Source organism: Chiloscyllium plagiosum, chromosome 36, assembly GCF_004010195.1.
Source record: "Chiloscyllium plagiosum isolate BGI_BamShark_2017 chromosome 36, ASM401019v2, whole genome shotgun sequence".
NCBI classification, from domain to species: domain Eukaryota; kingdom Metazoa; phylum Chordata; class Chondrichthyes; order Orectolobiformes; family Hemiscylliidae; genus Chiloscyllium; species Chiloscyllium plagiosum.
The window spans coordinates 35,004,790-35,031,304 of NC_057745.1; the positions used below are offsets into that span (position 1 = coordinate 35,004,790).

The 26,515-nt window shown below is 42.0% G+C and overlaps 1 protein-coding gene across 1 annotated transcript in view; it reads right to left on the minus strand.

Moving 5' to 3' along the window:
* Positions 1-26,515, minus strand: part of cers3a (ceramide synthase 3a) — a 55,319-nt gene that overhangs the window by 25,762 nt on the left and 3,042 nt on the right. Inside the window, exons 2-4 of the mRNA XM_043677652.1 lie at positions 14,979-15,152; positions 6,568-6,685; positions 1,906-2,024 (exon numbers count right to left, since the gene is read on the minus strand). Of these exons, the coding sequence (XP_043533587.1) occupies positions 1,906-2,024; positions 6,568-6,685; positions 14,979-15,151 (410 nt within the window). The 5' untranslated portion in view covers position 15,152. The remainder of the gene's footprint in view (positions 1-1,905; positions 2,025-6,567; positions 6,686-14,978; positions 15,153-26,515) is intronic.

The window sequence follows — 26,515 nt, forward strand, 5'->3', positions numbered from 1 at the left end:
TCTTCATTTCTGCTCTTACGACCTAGGGCGTGAGAATTGCCCAGCAATATATTTCAGGTTCAAGTACCATTCTGGACACTAGAACTCAAAATCTTAGCTGACATTTCCATTGTAGTAGAGAGGGAGTCCAGTACAATTCGATGTGGTGAGCTTCAGATAAGATATTAAAAGCAATAGGCCTGGCATATGCTTAGGGGAATGTTACTCCCTCAGCTAACATCACTAAAGCACAGAATCTCATTATTCATCCCATCCAACAGGAGCTTGCCATGCATAAATTGGCTGTCACATTTCCTACATGATGCACAGTTTCAAAAGTCCTTCAGTGGCTTTGCAGTGCTTTAGGATGTTCAAAAGGTGTGAAAATTGTTATTAACTGCAAACCTCTTTATAAACCAAACTGTTCATTTGCTTTTATTCCTTGCCTGTTATATCCCAGTTCTGCTCAGTCACCACTGTCTCTTTTCCTTAGGTACTGTAACATTATTTGTCACAAACAAGCAGAATACAACCTATAACACATCAGACCTTTGGGCTCCACTCTCAGCCCATACTGCAGTGTTTCCTTTTCAAACCAAGCATCACCAACAGCTTTTATACAAGGACAATGGCATTCAACAATTGCAAATTTCTGAGCTGCAGGGGCAGGTAATGTTCTATGTATAAAATACCCTCAAGTCAATACAGCATTATTTTTGAGCCAATTGGGTAAGATCCATAGGCAAGAAACATTTCCAAAGGTTTGGAAATCCCTCCCAGCCCACAGCAAATATCAGGGCAATAAATGTTCAAACAGAAGAGAGGGAAAGGCAAAGATTGTAGCAAAACAGTGAGCAAAGTGTGCTGGATTAGGCCAAGTTGTAATCAGCACTGTGGGTGTACCTATCCACACAGCCACAGCACTTGAAGAACATCACTCCTGACAGCCTTCTCCAGGGCAATTAGGGGCAGACAATAAATGCTTGCCCAGCCATTGAAGCCCCACATCCTTTTAACAAACAAGTTAAAAGGTAAACGTACACAGAGTTGCTATTTTCAGCAGCATGGAATTAGAGAGATTGAATTGGATGCTTCAAAAAGCAGACATCCCCAGTGAGATTTGGAGATGACGGTCTTGGACTGTTGGACTATAACCTGATGTTGGGTGATTTTTAACTTTGTATCCCCAGTGAGAGGTTTTGCTCACTGATATTATAACATTGTGTTTGGTTCAAGGAGCAGACAACTCCAGTTTTCACAATGTATCAGATGGATTATTCTAAGTTGCATTGTGCCCCACAATATACAGTGCCCAAGTTTGGCAAGCATTCACTTATATCAATAATAATTAACCAAATCCAGAGATTTACAGAAAGTAAACATGTAACCAAATATTCGCAAGCTCATTTACACTTTGCAGGAAGTCTCCCCTGTTTTCATCAGTACAGCTCACTGTCACTTTCTCCAAGGCAATTAAAGATGGTCAAAATAGGCTGGCCTGGCTAATGAACCCTATGAACAAAAGAATAAATTGAAAAAGTCGCAATTAGTAATTTGAATCTCCAAACCAAACAAATTCAGGATTGGTGATGGCTAGCAGCAGGGGACATAGCTTTAAATTGAGGGGTGATAGATATAGGACAGATATCAGATGCAGTTTCTTTACTCAGAGTAGCAAGGGCATGGAACGCATTACCTGCAACAGTAGTAGACTCACCAACTTTAAAGGGCATTTAAATGGTCATTGAATAGACATGAATCATAATGAAATAGCGTAGGTTAGATGGGCTTCCGATTGGTTCACAAGTCAGCGCAACATCAAGGGCCGAAGGGCCTCTACTGTAATGTTCTATGTAAAAGATGCCTCCTGAAAGGGAAACAGCTATCTGAAATTGACGAGAATTGGAAACACCATTGGAAACTTACCAAGCTTCTCGAAACTTTTTCATCAAACTTGGTCTTTCTTGATTGCGCCGCCTTCTAAACCATCTCTCGACCATCCGTACTGTCCAACTGCATTTCTTTGACAAACCTTCTAACTGTGACTGCAAATTTAACAGGAAAATCATAAATAACTGCTTGGTTTAATGTATATTCCCCAACGCCAAAAGGGACTCCTTTTTCAATCTCCCTACTTAACATGCCCCTTGAGTGATGCAGTCACTTGGTAACATGATTGTATCTAAATTTGTTTAGGGCTTTCCTCATCAGAAAGTAAAAGGCAATATAAAAACATGGAACATAAGACCTAGAAGCAGGAGTAGGCCATTCGGCCCTTCGAGCCTGCTCTGCCATTCAAGATGATCATGGCTGATCTTTTTGTGGCCTCAGTTTCACTTACCCACCCTCTCACCATATCCCTTAATTCGTTTATCATTCAATAAAAAAAAATCTACCTTAGCTTTAAAAACATTTACTGCAGTAACATCCTCTACTTCACTGGGCAGGGAATTCCATAGATTCACAACCCTCTGGGTGAAGTTCCTTCTCAATTCAGTCCAAAATCTACTTCCCCTAATTTTGAAACTATGCCACCTTGTCCTAGTTTCTCCTGCCAATGGAAACATCCTCTCTATGTCTATCTTAACTATTACCTTCATAATTGTACTTTCAATAAAGATGCCCCCATCTTCTAAATTCCAATGAATGTAATCCCTGTCGACTCAGTCTCTCCTCGTTAGCCAACCCCCTCAATTCCAGAGTCAACCTAGTGAACCTCCTCTGCACCCCCTCCAGTGCCAGTACGTCCTTTCTCAATTAAGGAGGCCAAAATTGCACACAGTACTCCAGGTGCTGCCTCACCAGCATCTTATCCAGCTCAACATAACCTCCCTGCTTTTAAACTTAATCCCTTTAGCAATGAAGGGCAAAATTCCATTTGCCTTCCTAATTACTTGCTGTACCTGCATATCAATCTTCTGCAATTCATGCACATGGACACCCAGGTCCTCTGCATATCAGCATGCTGCAACTTTTTACCATTCAAGTAATAGTCCTTTTTACTGTTCCTCCTACCAAAATGGATGACTTCACATTTATTAACATTATATTCCATCTACCAGGCCTTTGCCCTCTCACTCAGAGTATCTATGTTCCTCTGCACGCTTTGCTCTGCCACTCATCTTAGTGTCATCTGCAAACTTGGACACCCTACACGTGGTCCCCAACTTCAAATCGTCTATGTAACTTGTATATAACTGCAGTCTCAACACTCATCCCGGAGGCACACCATAGTTACTGATTGCCAACCAGAACAGCACTCATTTATCCCCACTCTTTGTTTCCTATTAGTCAACCAATCCTCTGTCCATGCTGATACTTTACCCATAACGCCATGTATCCTTATCTTACGCACCAGCCTCTTGTGCGGCACCTTGTCAAACACCACTTCTATCGGGTCCCATTGTCCATCAGGGTCCTGTTGTCCACCGTGTTCATAACGTCTTCATAGAATTCCAGTAGATTAGTTCAGCATGACCTGCTCTTCATGAACCCATGCTGCTTCAGCGCAACAGGACGATTTCTATCCAGATGTCTTGCTATGTCTTCCTTGATAACAGACTCAAGCATCTTCCCCACTACAGAAGTTAAGCTAACCAGTCTATAATTCCCCATCTTTTGTTTACTGCCATTTTTAAACAGCGGCGTCACATTTGTTGATTTCCAATCTGTTGGAATACCCTAGAGTCCAGTGAATTTTGGAAAAGTGGATTTGCTATTTCTCCTGCTATCTATTTTAGTACCCTGGGATGCATTCCATCAGGGCCAGGAGACGTGTCTATCTTTAGCTCCATTATCTTGCCCAAGACTACCTCTTCCGTGATCATGATTGTGCTCACCTACCTTTGATTCTTTGTCAATTCCAGGCATGTTATTAATGTCCTCCACTGTGAAGACCGACAAAATTTTTGTTCAATGTCTCGGCTATTTCCTCATATTCCATGACTAAACGCCCCTTCTTATCCTCTGAAGGACCAATGTTACTTTAGCCACACTTTTTCATTTTATATATTTATAAAAACTTTTGCTATCAGTCTTTATACTCTGTGCTAGTTTTTTCCTTATGTTCTATCTTACTTTCCTTTATAGCTCCTTTTGTGGCTGTTGACCTTTAAAACTTACCCAATCTTCTAGTTTCCCACGAACCTTGGCCATTTTGTATGCCTTCTCTTTCAATTTGATAATCTCCCTTATTTCCTCAGACACCATAGCAGATTACCCCTTTTCTTACCGTCCTTCCTGTTCACTGGAATATACTTTTGCTGAGCACTTTGGAAAATTGCATTGAAAATCCTCCACTGCTCATCAATTGACTCACCTTTGCTTCCAGTCTACTTTAGCCAAATTCTACCTCATCCTGTCGTTGTCTCCTTTGTTTAAGGGCAGGACCCTGGTATTGGTTCTTATCTTTCCACTTCCCATCAGTATTCTAATTTCTAAGGCACCCTCAAATTACAAACATCTGACTTACAACACTAATACTTCTGAATGCAATCCCATACAGGAGTGTGTCAACATTAATTTTAAAAGATCTTTGCCCTTATCAATGGTATTTTAAATGGTCATGCATGGTGGTCTAACTTGCAAACAAATTGACTTGCAAATGGACTCCAGAAGGGAACCCATTCACAACCCAAGGACAGCCTGTATATAAGCCAAAGACCTATGTGTGTGTGTGTACATAAAATATATCATAGCTATCTAATTCTGGCATTTTGAGCATTTCCAATTTTAAGTGGTGCATCATTGGCAGCCATGTCTTCAGTTTCCCAGACCCTGGGTCTTTCTACACCTCTCCACATTCCTACCTTATTCTCCTCCTACAAGACACTCATTTAAGCTTGCTGCTTTATTATCGATTTAAGCTTTGAGGCTTTATAACTCCTTTTGCTTCCCAATCTTCAAATCTGTTTCTCTAACTCAAACTCATTGCAGGCTACTTGTGTAGATCGGGAGGGTCTGGCATAAATTTCTGGGGCATTTCACTTGCTAATTGGAACTAGCCAAGAGGGCACTATTGTCAGCATGGACCAGTTAGACCAAAGGGCCTGTTTCCATGCTGTATTACTCTATGACTTGATGACTATCAATATGGAGTATGCACGTTCTCAGAGTCTGCTTGGGCTCTGGTTTCCTCCCACAGTCCAAAGATGTGAAAGTTAGGTAGACTGGTCATGCTAAATTGTCCATAGGGTTCAGTGATGTGTAGGTTACAGGTAATGCAGGGTTATAGGGTTGGGGAATGAGTCTGGGTGAAATGCTGTTTGGAGGATTGGTGTGGACATGTTAGGCCAAATGGTCTGTTTCCACACTGTATGGATTCTATGATTCCATGATACTTGCCACATTTAGAGAAAACAAGTTTTCTGCTGAGCTACAAAGTTGTTGTAGACATATGTTATCAAGCTTGTGGCACTTGGGTCTCTGAGCAAAGCTGTCACAAATTGCTCTCACAACCAGCTCCACTTGTTTGGGATGAGAGATGGGATTGAGAGTTTAAACAGAGATGTGGGATCATTGCAGAACTTAGGGAATCCTACTTGGTGCTACTTCCAGAAGGACAGAGGATCATTAAAAGTGAGAGACTGGCAGAGAGCAAGAGCACCATCACTCAATCCACCTTGAGCAACAACTGGGGGTTACCAGAACTATAGCTTTAAATTGAGGAGTGATAGATATAGGACAGATGTCAGAGGTAGTTTCTTTACTCAGAGGAGTACGGGTATGGAATGCTTTGCCTCAACAGTAGTAGATTCGCCAACTTTTAAGTACATTTAAGTCGTCATTGGACGAGCATATGGACGTACGTGGAATAGTGTAGGTTAGATGGGCTTCAGATTGGTATGACAGGTCGGCGCAACATCGAGGGCCGAAGGGCCTGTACTGCGCTGTAACGTTCTATGTACATGCGGGGATGGCTCAGTGGTTAACACTGCTGCCTCACAGCGCCAAGGACCTAGGTTCAATTCCTGAGACCGTCTGTCTGTGTGGAGTTTGGACATACTCCCCGTGTCTGCGTGGGTTTCCTCCAGGTCTTTCAGTTTCCTCCCACGGTCCAAAGATGTGCGAGTCAGGTGAATTGGCCATGCTAAATTGCCCACAGTGTTAGGTGCATTCATCAGGGGTAAATATAGGGTAGGGGAATGGTCTGAGTGGGTTACTCTTTGGAGGGTTGGTGTGGACTTGTTGGGCTGACGGGCCTGTTTCCACACTGTAAGGAATCGAATCGAATCTAAAAACCATTGATCAGAAACTGAAACTGGATTAGCCATATAAATAGTGACTAAAAAAGCAGGTCACACACAAGGAATCCTGCAATGAATTATTCAACCAGAGAGCTAATCCACAAAGTTTTCATAATCTGAACACCTTCACATTTCACAACTCACATCCACAGCCTCGACCTAGAAACTTTCAATCCTCTCAAAACCTCTTAACAATACAGCCGGTAGGATCAGAAATAATAAATAAAAATCATGATCTTGTATTTGTTTAATATGTCCAAGTGCATTCAGAATAATCAGCAGTGTGCTTAACTTTCTGCATAAGAAAATTGACAGCAATTTTCAAATTCAAATGCAAACTTACCCTTGTTGGATGCTTTGATGTGGAGACAAAAAATTTTTCTAAAACCACATTATGTGTGACCTTCAATCTTATTTGATCCTTAACCCCTAGTAATTTGGCAAGAGGTGTAGCAATATACCTGTAAAAGTAAATGCATTTTTATAAAACCTGGAGTTATAATTTTTTTTCCCTCATTGTACCAGCTCTTTGTTAGATCTTATCAATTAATCCTACCTGCCTGCTCTGTCCCTAAAGCTATGCAATATTTCACATTTCACAGGTTTATCCAATTTTATTTTAAAAGTTACAAATAAATCTATTGCCATTCACTGGTTAGGCATCGCAAGGTCAATCATGACAATTTGCACAACAGAGTACCTTGCCAACCTTCCTCTTTGTTCTCCAAATAAATGTAAAACTTTTCTAATTACTACACTGCAGCAAAGACAGAACATGTATCTTTTGTTTGTTCAGTTAAAACCCTTTATGATCTTGAACACCCCTTATTAAATTTCCCCATAATCTCAGCAGCTCTGGAGAGAACAATCCTTATTCTTGCTCGTCTCTTCACATGACTAGAGTTCCTCATTTCTGGTACTGTTTCATCACATCTCTTCTGCATCTGCTCCAAGGTCTTGGCATCCTTCTAAAAAGTTTCATTGTCAGAATAAGATGTACACTCCAATTAAGGTGTAACCAGCAATTTACAAAGATACATCATAGAGTCATAGAGATGTACAGCATGGAAACAGACCCTTCGGTCCAACCCGTCCATGTTGACCAGATATCCCAACCCAATCTAGTCCCACCTGCCAGTACCTGACCCATATCCCTCCAAACCCTTCCTATTCATATACCCATCCAAATGCCTCTTAAATGTTGCAACTAGGGAGGGGGGGGGGGGGGTGGGGGAGGAGATGTAAAAAGAGACCAGAGGCATATCTTTTCTATACAGAGTGTGGTGGGTGCATGGAATGATCTTCCAGAAGCGGCGAAAGTGGTAGGATTGGAACATTTAAAAGGCACCCAGATGGGTACAGATGGTTCCGTTATAACGCGCGTTTCATAAACGCGAATTCGCTGTAATGTGATTGACAAATTGGGGATGCTCGTTCGAAAGCGTCAACACTGAAATCATTTGTTGGCTGTAACACTAATACAGCTCCAACATTTCAAACGCCATTTCTAAAATGCAATGCTTCTATAACATGGGGTTGCATAAGAACACAACCATTGCGTTACAGAAAAACTGACTGGATATGGATACAAAGGGTTTAAAGGGATATGGGCCAAATGTTGGCAAAATGTGACTAGGTCAGATTGGGATGTCTGATCAACATGGACGAGTTGGACTGAAGGGTCTGTTTTCGTGCTGTACAACAGACTAAAACTGGCTCGGTCACTGTTTTTGGAAGTAATTATTAATCTGCCTTGTTTGAATCAGGGAATCTGACTGATGCTTTTAGCACAAGTTACAACACTCAGTTTGGGGTAATTACAAAACGGCTTAAGTGTTGGACTGGTGTGAACAAAGTTAAAAATCACAACACCAGGTTATAGTCCTGGTGTTGTGTGGTTTTTAACTTGGCCTTCCCCAGTCCAACATTGGCACCTCTACATCATGGCTACCACTGACATCACTAACTGCCGGCTCAAAGTACAGTGTTGGACTATAACCTGGTGTTGTGTGATTTTTAGTTTAACCTCAATGGACGCTGCATGTTGTGTGTTCTGCTTACATTCTTGCATAAAATAGGAAATGCAAACTCAGAGACCGGTTAAGTGATTTGACTTTAAAAAGTCAAATAGAACTGAATTTCTCTTTTTAAATAGGTCATATGTTTTCAAAATGTAGCCTAGAAAGAGAAATCCAGTCCCACTCACAGGATTTCTAGTACTGATTGGATTTACTAACCACTTTGATAAACTATGAACATCAGAAACAAAAAAAAACAGAAAATTTAAATTCTCAGATTTCCAACATCTTCAGTTGTTTTTTTATTTTTATATGATCATATAAATTAGGCCTCTCGAGCCTGCTCTACCATTCAGTAAGTTTATGGCTTATGTGTTGATTTGAGAAATTTCATATTCTCAATCTTAGAACATAGAACATTACAGTGCAGCACACGCCCTTCAGCCCTTGATGTTGCGCAAACCTGTGAAACCAATCTGAAGCCCATTTATCCTACACTATTCCAATATCATCCATGTGTTTATCCAGTGACCATTTAAATGCTCTTAAAAGTTGGGGAGTCTACTTCTGTTGCAGACAGGACGTCCCATGCCCTTACTACTCGGAGTAAGGAAACTACCTCTGATCTCTGTCCTAATCTATCACCCCTCATTTAAAGCGATGTCCCCTTGTGCTAGCCACCACCATTCGAGGAAAACGGCTGACTGTCCACCCTATCGAACCCTCTGAACATCTTACTTCTCTCAATTAACTCACCTCTCAACCTTCTTCTCTCTAATGAAAATGGCATCAAGTCCCTCAGCCTTTCCTTATTTGCTCTGCACCCTTTCCAACGCTTCCACATCCTTCCTATTATGCGGTGACCAGAACTGGACACAATACTCCAAATGCAGCCGCACCAGAGTTTTAGTACAGCTGTAACATGACCTCAACACTCTGAAATTCAATCCCTCCACCAATAAAAGCTAACACACCATATGCCTTCTTAACAGCCCGATCAACACGGGTGGCAACTTTGAGGGATCTAAACACCTAAATCTCTCTGCTTATCTACACTGCCAAGAATCTTACCATTAGCCCATTACTCTTTATTCCTGTTACTCCTTCCAATGTGAATAACCTCATACTTTTCCAGATTAAACTTCAGTTTCTACCTCTCAGTCTAGCTCTGCAACATTCTATGTCCTTCTGTAACCTGCAACATTCTTCAGCATTGTCCACTACTCTACCGACCTTGGTGTCATCCGCAAATTTACTAACCTATCCTTCTCTGTCCTCATCCAGGTCATTTATCAAAATGCCAAAACAGATCCTTGCAGTACACCACTAGCACCTAAGCTCCAGGATGAACATTTTCCATCAACCACCACCCTCTGTCTTCTTTCAGCTAGCCAATTTCTGATCCAAACTGCTAAATCACCCTCAATCCCATGCAACTGTATTTTGTGCAAAACCATAGGGAACCTTACCAAACGCTTTACTGAAATCCATATACACCACATCAACAGCTTTAACCTCATTCATCTGTTTGGTCACCTTCTCAAATAACTCAATAAAAGGTTTGTAAGGCATGATCTAACCTTCACAAAATCATGTTGACTATCCCTAGTGAACTTATTCCTTTCTAAATGATTATAAATCTTCTCTTATAAACCTTTCCAAAACTTTACCCACAACTGAAGTAAGGCTCACTCGTGGATAAGTACTAGGGTTATGCCTACTCCCCTTCTTGAACAAAAGGATATTTGCTATCCTCCAGTCTTCTGGTATTATTCCTGTAGACAATGTCGACAAAGTTCAAAGGCAAAGGATCGACAATCTCCTCCCAGGTTTCCCAAGTATCCTAGGATAAATCCCATCTGGTTCAGGGAGGCTCACTCGTCGATAAGTACTAGGGTTATGCCTACTCCCCTTCTTGAACAAAAGGATATTTGCTATCCTCCAGTCTTCTGGCATTATTCCTGTAGACAATGTCGACAAAGTTCAAAGGCAAAGGATCGACAATCTCCTCCCAGGTTTCCCAAGTATCCTAGGATAAATCCCATCTGGTTCAGGGGACTTACCTATTTTCACACCTCCAGAAATGCTAATACCTCCTCCCTATGAACCTCAATCCTGTCCAGTCTAATAGTCTAAATCATCGTATTCCCCTTGACAACCCTGTCTTTTTCCAGTGTGAATACTGATGAAAAATATTCATTTAGTACCTTTCCTATATCCTCAGACTCCACACACAACTTTCTACTACTATCCTTGACTAGCCCTAATCTTACTCTAGTCAGTCTGTATTCCTGATCTACCGATAGAAAGCTTTAGGGTTTTTTTTTTATCCTACCTGCCAAAGACTTCTCACGTCTTCTCCTGGCACTTCTTAGCTCTCTCTTCAGGTCCTTCCTGGTGGGCTTGTAATTCTCAAGTTCCCTAACTGAGCCTTCACGTCTCACCCTCACATAAACCTTCTTCTTCCTCTGAATAGAGATTCAACTTCTTTAGTAAACCATTTTTCCCTTGCTCGACCACTTTCTCCCTGCCTGACAGGTACATACTTATCAAGGACACACAAGTAGCTGTTCCTTGAACAAGCTCCACATTTCAATTGTGCCCATCCCTTGCAGTTTCCTTCTCCTTCCTATGATTCCTAAGTCTTGCCTAAATGCCTAGTTGCCTTTCCCCCAGCTATAACTCTTGCACTGTGGTACACAATTCTCCCTTTCCATCGCTATAATAAAAAAAACTGAATTGTGGTCACTATCACCAAAGTGCTCACCTACCTCTAAATCTAGGATCTGGCCTGTTTTATTACCCAGTAGCAAATCCAATATGGCCTCGCCCCTTGTTGGCCTATCTACATATTGTGTCAGGAAACCCTCCAGCACAAATTAGACAAAAAAAAGGATCCATCTCAAGTACCTGGAACTCCAGCAGCATTTCCAGCCAATATTTGGAAAGTTAAAGACCCCCTTAACAATTACCCTTATACTCTCGCTCCTATCCAGAATCATTGTTGTAATCCTTTCCTCTACATCTCTGGAACTTTTCAGATGCCTATAGAAAATTTCCAGAGTGACCTCTCCTTTCCCGCTTCTAACCTCAGCCCACACTATCTCAGTAGATGGGTTCTCATTAAATGTCCTTTCTGCCACCATAATATTGTCCTTGACTATCAATGCCACATCTCTCCCTCTTTTATCAGCTTCCTTGTTCTTACTGAAAGATCTAAACCCTGGAACCTGCAACAACCATCCCTGTCCCTGCTCTATCCACGTCTCTGACATGGGTAAAAACAAGAACTGCAGATGCTGGAAACCAGATTCTTGATTAGAGTGGTGCTGAAAAGTATAACAGTTCAGGCAGCATTCGAGGAGTCTCTGAAATGGCCACAACATCGAAGTCCCCAGTACCAATCCATGCTGCAAGTTAAGCCACCTTATTCCAGATGCTCCTGGCGTTGAAGTAGACACACTTCAAACCACCTTCCTGTCTGTCGGCATACTGTTGCTACCTTGAAATGTTATTTGGGCCCTGACTATTCTCAACCTCCTGTACACTGGAGCTACAATTTAGGTTCCCATCCCTCCCCTGAATTAGTATAAACCCTCCTGAATGGGACCAGCAAATTCCTCCCACCCAGAAAGAATATTGGTACCTCTCTGGTTCAGATGTAGACCGTCCTGTTTCTAGAGGTTTGACCTATCCCAGAATGAGCCCCAATTATCCAGGTATCCAAATCCCTCCCTCCTGCACCATCCCTGTAGCCACGTGTTCAATGGCTCTCTCTCCCTATTCCTCACCTCATTAGCACGTCTTTACTTTGCCTTGCCTGTATGATCATGAATGATAAGTATGCCATTTATTTCTTAACACCTTCTTTGATTTCTTCACGAAATCGTTTCACTCTCTGGCTTCATTGTGAAGGTTAGAGGCAGAAAGCGATAAAAATAATACCAACTCTTAAATTCTTCTCAAGGTCACACACCATCCTGTCCTGGGCATACACCAATGTTTCTTGTTGCCGGGTCAGAAGCTTGGACCTCCCTCCCTAACAGCATTCTGCAAGAGCCTTCAACACACAAACTGCAGCCATTCAAGGTGGTGATTCATACCACCACTTCGATCGTAATTAGGAATAGGTAATAAATGCCTAAACAAATAAATAAAATCTATTACTGAACCCTTAATTTAGTATATTGAAATCAAATTATAATGTGACACTGCGAACAGTTGGTCTGAGAGCATATTACAAGAGGATTCTGTGATGGAGCAGTGCACCTTGGCTATAATGATGCATAAGCATTTTTTTTTAAGTTAACCAATTAATCAGTCTCTCAGAATTTTCATTTTCTATTTTATGCAAAAAAACATAAGCAGAACATAAAACATGCAAAGACTACTGAGATTAAGCTACCCTGTGACTACCCCAAACTATGGGGTTTCCTTTCTTTATTGTACTGAGTGCCTTAACTCATGCCAAAGTGATTCCTACTCAAGTAGTAGCCAGTTTTGGCCACAGGTCAATCCCTCAAATAGTTTATACATTTTTTAAAAAAGTAGCCTATTTGAGGGATTGACATGCGGCCAAAATTGGCTAACAGATTAGTTTGCTCTACAGTAGGAGTCACTGTCAGAATTTTATCTACTCTCAGGGGACAGCAAAGTTAAGTGGGCAAGTAAAATTGTGAGGTGTTGGGGGTGGATAAGTTTCTCTGCCATATTACATTGTCATGGTTTTACTGACAGTGGAAATGGGATCCACCAGGAAGATGGACATTTCACTAATTATGTACAGGTCCCTTTGAGGGCTGAACAAGGCCGCTGGTAATTTCATTCTCCACTCCCTCCCAAAGCATGTGAAGGCTGCCAGCAGAATAGAAACAAACACTAGCTGCAACTCTGGATCGGATGTACGGGAGGATTTGATGGGCTGTGATGTTGTGCGTAGGGAAGGCTGCACCCAAGGCCCCAGTGATTCAATCACAATTGTTCAAAATGTTATTTCCTCTTACCTGCAGATTATTGGGGGAGGGGGGGGATCTCCAGTGTTGCCTCAGGTTATGGTGGTGCTCCTGAGCTAACAGCTCTCTGACTCGGTGAGCTGCTTGCAGTGGCAGCTAGCCCATCAGAATAAGCTGGCAAAACTGATGGCAACTGCTTAATTAGCTACCATCCATAAACTAAGGGGGAAGCTGCCCAATCAACAAAATTCAGCTTTATATTTTTAGCATTTCATTAGCTGTGAAGCATTCTCGTACGTGCTGAGAACACTGGAGTTTCTACACAAATGCAAGCATGTGTTTTATAGAAAAGTAGCAAAGTTTGTATCACTTGATGTTAAAAAAGAGTCAGCACATTAAAAAAAAGTGAGACTGGGTGGGAATTTTAAAGTTCAATCAATGAATCTGTATTTTAGTAGTACAAGTTACATAAACATATTTCCTTCTAACAGAGCCTTCAAAGTCAGGAATGAGTATGACTCTCACTGACAGGGGTACAAATGCTAGATGATTTTATAAAGGAGGAACATTACAGCCTCATAGTCGAACACACTCCACTATAAGGTCAAGTAAGTCCTCATGTTAAATGTCTCACAAACTCAGAAATGCTTAATGCAGGAAGCACCAAACCTTCAAATACCTCACACTGGCAAGGAGTAAGAATGGAGAGAGTCTACAAGCTTCTTGTGCAGAATTCCCAGCAACTGATCCAAGCTGCTGTGGACAGCTTGCCACAAACCCTTCAGAACCAAAACTGATTTAAAAGGGAGGAGGAGATAGGCTCCCCCTTCTCCCCATCTTGACAGACAAAAATCACACCCAAGATACGGAATCTTAATTTGCTCTGTTGAGTGGTCAGATTCAATATGTAATAGTCGTCATAAAGATGAACTAAATTTAGAAGCTCACTTTGTTTTCCATATATTTATTGGTCACTGTGGACTTTGTACTGGTGCGCTAAGATATTGACCTCTGACTGTCTCAGCCACAGTGGACTCCAATGATCCCGTTTCAGAAAACTTAACTGTGTTGGGTGAAGGAGTATAGATCATGTCTCTGGCTTTAAGCAGGTAGAACAGCACTGTAGAATGCTGTTTGTTAGAGTGTACCAGTGGAATTAAAAAGGGTGTTGTGGCTAAAAATAATAATTGATTAAACAAAATGGGCAATTCTATTTGTTAACAGAGTCTTTCAGCTTCAACAGATCGGACAGATGTAACCATGTTCTCAACAGTGGTGATTAATTCCATCAAAGAAAAAACCAGATGCTATACCTCAAGCAAAGAACTTTATTCTAACTCCCAAACTTAGTTGTTAATAAATTTGCGAACTTATAGACATATTGCCAGATTACAAACTAATCACATTAGAACAGGCTGTTGCAAAGTTCCCTTTGTAGAATCTCATAAAATTGTTTGCACTAATTTAATAATGGGTTACATCTTCATGAAATTTACAACTTTAAAAAAATGTCTGTGCTCTAAGAATTAAGGAACAAAGAACCTTGAAACTAGAAATGAGCCAAGAAAGCTAATTGCAGATGATTGCACACAAACATACAAGTTCAGAGCAGGAGGAGTAAGGGGTAACAGTAGTGTCCAGAAATAACCAGTGACTGGCTCCAATGATGCTTGTGGGGTCACTCATTTGACATCGGGTTTAATAATTTGTGGAGCTTCCACATTCACCATTCTGTATTTTTGTCACACAAAGACCGCAGAATGTGGCTAAGTACAGGGCTTTACCTTTCAAAAAAGTGCCGGACTATCATCAGGAGAGCAGCATAGAAGACTGTGACATATAAATGGGAGACCTTGGCATACACAAAGCCCTCTTTGTCCTCTAGATCGGTCCAGGTTAGATTTCGGGGAAGCCAGAGGTGATCCCACCAAAACCAGTCACTCAGAATCTGTAACATTCTGTTGGCAATAAAACAACAATTAATCAATTATTCATTTAATGCCGTGCAGTGTAGATTTTACTCTCTTCAGATTCTACCAAATATTCTTACTCTGTATGTTGTAATAAACACCTAATCTATTCCCCGAGTATGCTACATACTTAGGGAAAAATGTTCTTGAAAACTCTCTCTCTCTAACCTTGTTGCTATAGAACTTGTTGGAACAGAAATATTACAAAACATGATCATTTCATTTATGCCCACCCAAAAGGATTGAGAATATAAAACTTTCACTTGTAGGAACAATTAATAATATTCATTAACATTTAATTTTGAATTTAGAACAAACACTTCTTCATAGATGAGCTAAGACCAGTCAATTGGTGAATGGTTGATGACCTAGCTATGAACAGATACCTGTTTCTCTGGGTTTTACACAGTAACTAGGATGCCTGGATTTCACCCAATCAGCCATAGCTCAGTGACTTACTTATTCTTCAGTTATTTTACACTAAGCAAATCACAATATTTTAGCTTTTCCACCTTCTATGTTTAATGAAAGATTCAGACATCCAACCCAACTCTATGTAGCCCACTTCATGTAAATTCACAGCACAACAGTGGCAACAACATATTTGCAACATGAAACAGCATTTGTTGGCAGGACAATTGAATTGAGAATCTAGGAGCAATAATGGTTTGACTGCTGTGCAACGTTACTGGAGAGAGGGGACACTGCACACTAAATCATACCTTATAGCCACTGGACACTGGACTTAATGAAATTTCATGACATCAGATGAAACATGGGCAAGAAAAGCTACTGTTGCTTATCACCTTCTTTCTGGGGACCTTCCCTCCAATCCAATATGGTTGACTGTCAAGTAATGTCAAAAATGGCTAGGTATGCCACTTAGTTGTATCAATTGCAACCATCAAAACAGAAGATATAGAAGCAGAATTTAGCTATTTGGCCCTCTTTCTGCCATTTAATTATGGCTGCTATGTTTCTTAACCCCATTCTTTTGCCTGCTCCCCACATACGTTGATCCCTTTGCCAATCAAGGACCTCTCTCAATCTGAAATATACTCGGCACCTTGGCCTTCATAACCTTCTGTGGCAATGAGCTTCACAGATTCACCATTTTCTCGTTCACAAAACTCCTCCTCATCTCAATTCTAAAGGGTCGTTCTTGACTCTGAGGCTTTGCCCTCAGATTCCTGTCTCTTCTACTTGTGGAAATATCTTTTCTACATCCAGTCTATCAATGTCTCTCCGTATTCTCCAAGTTGCAATCAGATCTGCCCTCATCTTTCTAAATTCCAATTACAGAACCAGAGTTCTCAAATGCTCCTCATATGACAAGCCGTCATTCCTGGGATCATTCTGTTGAATCTCCTCTGGACCCGCACCAAGGTCAGCAAATCCTTTTTGGAAAGTTGCAAAAGTAACAGGGTTGTTGTCATGTGTAACTTCAATTTCACTAATATTGATTGGAACCTTCTTAGTTCAAATACTTTGGATGGAGCAGTTTTTGTCAGGTGTGTCCAGGAATGGTTCCTGACTCAATATGTAGAGAGGCCAGATTGGATCTGGTGTTTGGCAATGAATCATGTCAGGTGTCAGTGGGAGAGCATTTCGGTGATTGTGATCACAACTCACTGACCTTTACTATACTCATGGAGGGGGATAGGTAGTAGACAGTACAGGAAAGTATTTAATTAGGCGAGTGGAAATTACAACGCTGTTAAGCAGGAATTGGGGCACCTAAATTAGGAATGGACGTTCTCAGGGATGACAGAAATGTGGAGGTTGTTTAAGAAGCACTTGCTGATAGTGGGACAAACCTGTCCAGCACTGAGACAAGGAAGGGATGATAGGCTGAAACAATCTGGGGTGATGAAGGATGTGGAACATTTAGTCAAGAGGAAGAAGGAAGCTTACATAAGGTTGAGGAGTCAAGGATCAGACAGTGCTCAAGAGGGTTACAAGTTAGGACAAACTGTGGACTGCAGATGCTGGAGGCAAGAGTAGAAAAGTGAGACTCTGGGAAAGCACAGCAGGTCAGGCAGCATCTGAAGAGCAGGAGAGTCAATGTTTTGGGCATGAGCCCTTCATCAGGAACTCTCCTACTCCAGGGTTTCAAGATAGCCAGGAAGGAACTGAAGAATGGACTTAGGAGAGCTAGAAGGGGGAATGAAAAAGCTTTAGTGGCTAGGATTAAAGGAAAATCTGACACTGATGAGGAAAAAAAAAAAAAGAGGATGGCCAGAGTGAGGGTAGGGCCAATCAGGGATAGGGGAGGGAACTTGCGCCTGGAGTCAGAGGAAGTAGTGAAGGTCCTTAATGAATACTTTGCTTCAGTATCCACTACTGAGAGGGACCTTGACGTTTCTGAGGACAGTGTGAAACAGGTGGATATGCTCAAACAGGGTCGATGTTGAGGAGGATGTGCTAGAAATTTTGAAAATCATAAGGAGAGATAAATCCCCTCAGCCAAATGGAATATACCCTAGGTTATGACAGAAAGTGAGGGAAGAGATTGCTGCACCTTTGGCAATGATCTTTGCATCCTTACTGTCCACTGGAGTAGTGTCAGATGATCAGAGGATGGCAAATGTTATTCCCTGATAATCCTGGGAATTACAGACCAGTCAGTCTCACGTCTGTGGTGAGTCGAGTATTGGAGAAAATTCTGAGAGACAGGATTTATGATTACTTGGAAAACCATAGTTTGATTAGAGATGGTCAGCATGGCTTTCAGAGGGGCAGGTCATACCTCAAGCATTATTGAAATCCTTGAGGATGTGACACAACACATTGATGAAGGTAGAGCAGTGGATCTGATGTGCATGGATTTTGGCAAGGCGTTTGATAAGACTCCCCATAGTAGGCTCACTCAGAAAGTAAAGGAAGCATGGGAGAGAGAGAAATTTTGTTGTCTGGATACAGAATTGGCTGGCCCTTGGAAGACAGAGGGTGGTAGTAGATGGAAAGTATTCAGCCAGCCTGGAGCTTGGTGACCAGTGGTGTTCCACAGAGATTGGTTCTGGGACCTCTGCACTTTGTGATTTTTATAATTGACTTGGATTAAGTAGTGGAAGGGTGGGTTAGTAAGTTTATAGATGATGTGAAGGTTGGTGGCATGGTAGATAGTCTGGAGGGCTGTTGTAGGTTGCAACAGGACATCGACAGGATGCAGAGCTAGGCTGCGAAGTGGCAGATGGAGTTCAACCTGGAAATGTGTGAAGTGATTCATTTTGCAAGGTCAGAATACAGGGTTTTTTTAAAATTTACTACAGTGTGGAAACAGGCCCTTCAGCCCAACAAGTCCACACTGACCCTCCGAGAAGCAACCCACCCAGACCCATTCCCCTACATTTACCCCTTCACCTAACACTACAGGCAATTTAGCATGGCCAATTCACCTAACCTACACATCTTTGGACTGTGGGAGGAAACTGGAGCACCCGGAGGAAACCCACGCAGACACGGGAGAATATGCAAACTCCACACAGACAGTTCCTGAGGCGGGAATTGAACCCGGGTCTCTGGCGCTGTGAGGCAGCAGTGCTGACCACTGTGCCACTGAGCCGCCCGAAGGCAGGTTAAAGGCAGGATTCTTGGCAGTGTGGAGGAACAGGTCCATCTCCATAGATCCCTCAAAATTTGCCACCTATGTTGATAGGGTTGGAAAGAAGGTGGATGGTGTGTTGGCTTTCATTAGCAGGGGGATTGAGTTTAAGAGCTATAAAGGTTATGCTGCAGCTCTACAGAGCCCTGGTTACCACACTTGGAATAGTGTGTTCAGTTCTGGCTGCCTCATTATAGGAAACATGTGGAAGATTTAGAGAGGGTGCAGAGGAAATTTACTGGGATGCTACCTGGACTGAAGGGCATGTATCATGAAAAAAGTTTGAGGAAGCTAGGGCATTTCTCATTGGAAAGAAGGAGGATGAGAAGTGACTTGATAGAAGTGTAAAAGATGATGAGAGGCATAAATAGAGTGGATAACCAGAGACCTTTTCCCAGGATGGAAACGGCTATCACGGGAGCACATAATTTTAAGGTGATTGGAGGAAGGTTCTGGGGAAATGTCAGAGGTAGTTTCTTTACACAGAGTAGTGGGTGCGTGGAATGCACTACCAACAGCGGTAGTAGAATCAGATACATTAGGGATATTTTAGCAACTCTTGAATAGGCACACAGAAAATAGTATAATGAATGGTGTGTATTTTAGTCTGAACTTAGAGTAGGATAAAAGATCAGCGGTACATCAAGGGCCGAAGGGGCCGTACTACGTTGTACGATGTTTTATATTCTACCATTCGAGACACAAGGCCCATGACAGCTTACAAAACATTTGTTTGAAATGCAGCCTGACCAAAGCCTTACACAGCTTCAGCAGTACGTCCTGAATTTGTCTTCTAGCTCTGTTGAAATGCCTTCCTAACTGCAATCTGAAACTGCATGTTAATCCCATGAGAATCCTGGACTAGAACTCCCAAGTCCTTTTGTTCTACAGATTTCCAAAGCCTTTTCTCATTCAGAAAATAGTCTATGCTTCTATTTTTCCTACCAAGGTGCATAACCTCTCACTTTCCCGCATTCTATTCCATCTGCCAATGCTTTGGCCAGTCCAAGTCCTTCTGTAGCCTCTCCGCTCCCCGAATACAACCAATTCCTCCACCTAACTTTGTGCCATCTGCAAACTTAGTAACAATTCCTTCAGTTCTGGATAACTTGAATAGTAGTGATCCCATCACCAACACCTGCAGAACTCCACTTTTCACCGGCTGCCAGAAAAAGACCTCTTTGTCCCTACTCTCTGCCTTCTGTCAGTCAGCTAATTCTCTCTCAATGCCAGTACCTTGCCCTTCCCATGATGGGCTCTTATCTTATTTAGCAGTCTCCTACATGGAACTTTGTTAAAAGGCTTTCTGGGAATCCAAATACATCATGTCCACTGGCTCTCCCTTGTCTGACTTGCTCTTTACCTCCTTAAAAGAATTCTAAAATTTGTTGGGCATGACTTTCCCTTAGCAAAACCAAGCTGACTCAACTCCATTTTACCATGCACTTCCAAATACTCCTCAATTTTATTTTTAACAATGGACTCTAAAATCTTACCTAAGAAATGAAACTGGATGGCCCAAAAGAAGAAAAAAGTGAATGCCTCGGGGGTTCCCTTTGAACAGAAACCCAATTTGACTTGCCACATAAATACTGGCTGTAAGAACAAGCTAGAGGCTGGGTAACTCACTTTCTGGAGAAAGTGAGGTCTGCAGATGCTGGAGATCAAAGTTGAAACTTTATTGCTGGAACAGCACAGCAGGTCAGGCAGCATCCAGGGAACAGGAGATTCGACGTTTCGGGCACAGGCCGAAGAAGGGCCTGTGCCCGAAACGTCGAATCTCCTGTTCCCTGGATGCTGCCTGACCTGCTGTGCTGTTCCAGCAATAAAGTTTCAACAGTAACTCACTTCCTGTCTCCCCAAAGCCTGTCCAGTATCTACAAGGCACAAGTCACAGCTTGATGGAATATGAGCCACTTCCTTGGATTAGTGCAACTTTAACACTCAAGTAGCTTGACACCATACAGGATACAGCAATCTGCTTGACTGACATGTCCACAATCATCCATTCCCTCCATTACAGGTGCTCAGTAGAAGCAATGTGTATTGTCTACACAATGCAATGCAGAAATTCTAACATCTTTAGTCAGCACCTGTGGTGTAAAATTATGTCCCAATACATGTGTGAATCATAATGTAACACATGTATTGGGCCAAGCAATGGAATGTGGTGAAACAGTTCGGTGAGTCTGCTCCGGGGTTACGTTTAACCGCCGAGCGTGGGTTGTTGGCAACCGCTCTACGAGAACTGACGGCTCCCAGTTCCGGTAACATGTAGAGTGAGTATAAGCCAGACCCATTGTAAGTATGAGACCTGGTTGCGGCGACGCTGCGGGGAATAAAATGCTCATATTCTAGCAGACTCGCCTCTTGGTCGTTTGTTCTGTGTCAGACTACTCTCCTACGAACCTGACCTTGAGAATTTTTTAAAACAGCACCTTCTATGACAACAATCATCCACAGAGACAAGAGAAACACCACAATCTGCAGGTTTCCCTCCAAGGTAAAAACGAGGTAGCCAGTCACCATTCTGACTTGGAAATATATTGCTACTCCTTCACTATCACTGTGTCAAAATCCTCGAATTCCCCCTCTAAGACATTATGGGCCTTGCAACAGCTCATGAACTGCAGTGGTTCAAGAAAGCAGTTCACCACTACCACTTTCTCAGTGGTAACCAGGACAGGCACTAAATGCTGGCCAGCCAGTGACAACATCACTGAGATCAAATTAAAAAGATCAAAATTCACGATTCTTGCTGTCAATTGAACAGAGCGCAGCACCATTTAGACCTATACTTTTGTGAGTTTTGCCTCATACATTATTAACCTGATGTGTCAAAAGTTATGTCATCTCTGGCAAACTGTGGGGATAATGGTTTCAAAAGATTCAAATTATTTATTACTAAGATTATTATGTGCAATTCACAGTCACAGACACATATCTGGGGCAAGTATCAGGCTCTTCAGTCACAAGAGATGAGCCGACTTCGACAAGTGTGATTCCCTTCAAGTGATCAGATTTAGGAGGCCGCCCAAGATTTTCATATCCTCAGGTCCCATGCTATGTGACTTCATAAGCATGCCTCTCAAAGACATGCTGCATTCTTAAAAAGATACATGACTGAGACATAACACAATAAAACAAAACATCTGGTGACAGGGAGCAAGTGACATTTGCACCATGCAAAATCTGACCATAAATTCCAATAAGATTGAAGAATGTCTACACTATTCATGACAAAGCCATCAACCTGGTCAACATTCTCATCACTGCCACCTTAAACATTTACTTCGTCCAATGGCACAGTGGCAGCAATGTCTAACATCTACAAGCTGCACTGCAGGAACTCAAAAATCCTTTGACATTACCTTCCAGACATGTGACCTCTACCATCTAAAAGGACAAGGGCAGCAGATACAGTGGTACATCATCTCCAAGATCCCCCTCCAAATCACACGTCATCCTGATTCTGAAAGATATTGCCGTTCTGTTTTGTTGGGTCAGATTCTTTGAACTTTCGACCATCACCTTGAGCATAATTAAGGGTGGCAAAACCGCTGACCTAGCCAATGATGTCCATACCCCATGAATGAATAGTTTAAAAAGTTCTGTGGGTCTTGTTCACATTGCACCAAATTCACACATCACTGTGCTGTCAGAAACTGCTTCAGTTGTTAGGAGTAAAAAAAAGTACCAAAGTTCCTGTATGCAGTGCAGTTTGAACTTTGATTCATAGTACAGGTTTTAAAGCAACTACAACTAAGCTGATTATGAATAAGACAAACATAACTCAAATCCAATCACAAGGTAAATAGCAGGTGCCATCCTGGGCTGAGTCCAGCAGCAAGGTTAAACAGAAGCTAAGTCAGTATTCAGAATCACAAGGAGGACTGGGTGGAGACACACAGAAACTACATCATGCTGACATATTCTCACCAGGAAGCATATGCTAAATGGTACATTTTTATGTTGCACTACACCAGCAGCTGATGGCCAAGGCATCTTTAAAAATGAAAGCATTTATGTAGAAGTCATTCAAATTTATTTCAAACACATCAAGTATAGACTAATTCCAAGAGGTGCCTCTCTGAGAGGTGGTGGGGGATTTGGAATGCAGTATATTAAAATTCATATAAATTGGGTAAAGATGATGTAACTGCTCACTTAACGAAGTCACTAGTCTAGAGTGAACATGTGAAGAGGGAGGTTTGGGGTACAAGGCTAAAGAGCTCTATACTTGAAAATCTACTCACAGATATAAATAAAGGAGTCGTGAAAATACACAAGGAGTTGAACAGTTTTACTGAATGCTAAGAAGTAAGGAGCTCATGCAAAGTTCAGGTGCAGGCATCCATATTGTCTAAAATAATGATTCTGAAAGAGTTAATGTTACAAGTTGCATTAACTCTAGCAAATCTGACAAATTAACAGACTTTGGGTGAAGAAAGAGAGTTGAAAAGTGTGGCACTGGAAAAGCACAGCAGGTCAGGCAGCATCTGAGGAGCAGGTTAGACAATGTTTCAGATATAAATCCTTCATCGACTCTCCTGATGGTTTAACCAGAGGGTCACCATGCCTCACACGAGGAAAAGGTTGAGGAGCATTCTTCATGGTCAGAGTCCAGGTTCCAGCTGGTGCAGGAAATGAATCTGCACTGTTGGCATAATTCTGAATTGCAAACTAGCCAACTGAATAACTGGCCCCTGCAGCTTAGTAGAGAAGGGAGGTATCAAAAAAAAACAAAGGACTTCTTCTGTACACCATGAGGTGGTGTTTTTTTCCACATGAAGGTCTCTGGCTGCATTTTGGGAGAGAGGTAGAAAGGCTGAGAAACCAAATTGAATTAAATGGTGTCAGTCAGGTTAGGACATTGGCTTTCACAGATGAGAATATCACCCGCTTCCATTCTGAATCAACACCTTCCTCATTATTTATAAAGATCCGAGATGAATCTACCTGGCCTGGAATGCTCTCCTGCCCACACCCCAATTCAAATGCATACATCCCTGTCTCTTTCCACAATGTCCCTTGTTGGAGAGACAACATGGTTAGCAGAACTTAATGACAATTATAGAAATGTCTGTTTGCAACCACTCCTCCCCAAACTGTAGAATCTTCTATAACTACAAACCCTCCTTTGCAGTTCCCCACTATACATTCCCTTGCTTCCTAATGCCATGGTATGGACTGCACTCCTTCAAGGTTTCTTTGTTCCCTCCATATCAAAAGATGTGCAAGTTAGGTGGAGTGGCCAAACTAAATCACCCACACTGTCCAGGGATGTGCAGGCTAGGTGGAATGGCCATGGGAAATGCAGGGTTACAGGACAAGGTGGGGGTTTAGCTTGGGGTTGGATGCTGTTCAGAGGGTCAAGTGTGGACTTGATTGGCCAAATAGCCAGCATCCACATTGTAAGGGAAGCTATTATCCTAATCTTTGACCTCCAGCTGTGCTGTCCGGAACATGGAAGGCTAGGAATTGATCTCACTAAGATGTTTAAAATTATTAGCATTTGTTACAATAAATGAAGACAGTACTCTAGGAGAGTCCAGAAGAAAATGACACAACCTCAGTGTTAGAACCAGACTATTTCAGGCGTGTTGAGGAAGCACTTCTTCATTCAAAGAGTAGTGTGTGATGATGGTGCTCCTTTAACAAGGTTATGGTGTCTTTGTTTTTTTTTCCCCAGGGTGGTCATAAAAGCAGTGATTCTGAAAGGTCTGGCTTTCAATGGGCTTTAAGGCCAAGTTAATTATAGCTAACAGATACTGCCTCAGGTAAAAGGCTTATGTTTAAAAAAAACTTGTACAATGAAAGGGGAGTGGCCAGTTCTCCCAGCTCAGCTTTTCTCTGATTTGGTTTGGGTTTAGCATTCTGGCTGTTCACTGAAAGCAGTCAGACAGTTTTGAGGCTGCTGGTCCAAAATACAGCTACATGAAGAGGCTTCCATCTGTCTCCTCTAAGACCCTGTGTGTGATTTTACCTTTTGTGTAAAAGGGTGTTTACGGGAATTGTTGCAAGTATTGGGAACCAGCATCATAAAATTCGGATAATCTGTTGAGTTTCAGATAGGTGAAGTTATTCTATATTTTGTTCTCTTTTATTTGGGTGTCATTCCGTAATCTTGTAAATAAATTCTGTTTGTTTAAAACTAACTGGTTCGACCTACTGCATCCGTCCTGGAATATCCACATTATACCTGCTTAAAATAACTAGCAAAGTTAGGGTCGAGGTTATTTTCTTGAAATGTTTTGAGGGGGTTTGGCCTGGTTCATAAGAAGTAGGAATCTGAATCTCTCTCCCTTCAAAGGCTGCAGTTGACTGTATGACATGAATGGTCTCTTCTTGTCCCTTCGGGAGACTAGAAGAGTAATGAGACTACGTTTCTGCAACAGGGTCAAAGATGGAGAAATAGGTAAACATCTTCAATGCCATTCCCCCAGAAATATTTGCCTACCTTATGCCAAAACAGCTGATTGGGAGAATCAAGCCGAAATTCAAACCTTTGGATTTTTTCTTACTGCAAACTGTTCACCTTTTGTCAGACTATCTCATGATGGGTCCTGAAGAAGGGTTACACCTGAAACATCGACTGCTCTATCTCCTGAAGCTGCCTGGCTTGTTGTGTACTTCCAGCCTCCAGCCGGTCTACATCGGATTCCAGCAGCTGCAGTTTTGTTTTTGTCTCTGTCTCATGATGGAGCCATGGGAGTGAGACAAAAGGGGAAGGAGTAACTAGAGTAACTGACATCCTCCCCCAAGTCAGCAAAATGAGAGCAAAAATTGGGAGATCTACAAGAAAAGTCTTTCAGATTCTGGATTACCAGGAGGATCACAAAGGATGCGTCAGAGGTGGAGAAGCTAGAGAACTTGCAGAGGTAGACAGTGATATCTAAACAGAGGACGTAGTGCTGGATGTCTGAAAACACAAAGTGGAAAAGTCCCTAGGACCTGATCAAGTTTACCGCGGAACTTTGTGGGAAGTGATTGCACGGACCCTTGATGAGATATTTATATCAATAGCCATGGGTGAGGTGCATGAAGATTGGAGGTTACCTAACGTGGTGCCATTATTTAAGAAAGGTGGTAGGAAAAGCCAGGAAGCTATAGATTGGTGAGCATGACGTCAGTGATGGGTTCGTTGTTGGAGGGGATTCTGAGGCACAGGATTTGCATGTATTTGAAAGGCAAGGACTGATTTGAGACAGTCACTATAGATTTGAGTGTGGGAAATCATGTCTCACTAACTTGATTGAATGTTTTGAAAAAGTGATGAAGGAGATTGGTGAAGGCGGATTGGTGGGCTTCAGTAAGACATTCAACAAGGTTCCACATCATAGACTGGTTAGCAAGATTAGATCACATGGAATACAGGGAGAGGTAGCCACTTAGATAGGGTAGTGGTGCCTGGTTACTTTTTGGACTGGGCAACCGTGACCAGCAGTATGCTGCAAGAATCGATGCTGAGCCCACTGCTTTTTGTCAGTCATTTACGTAAATTATTTGACTGTGAATATAGGAGGTATGGCTAGTAAGTTTGCAGATGTGAAACTTGAGAGGGTTCAGAGAAAAGGACGTTGTTAGGATTGGAGTGTTTGAGCTGCAGAGAGTGGCTGAATGGGTGAGGGCTACTTCCCCTCATGCATCAGAGGCTGAGGGGTGAGCTTATAGAAATTTATAAAATCATGAGGGGCATGGATAGGATGAATAGCCTATTTCCTCAGGGCAGGAGAGTCCAAAACCA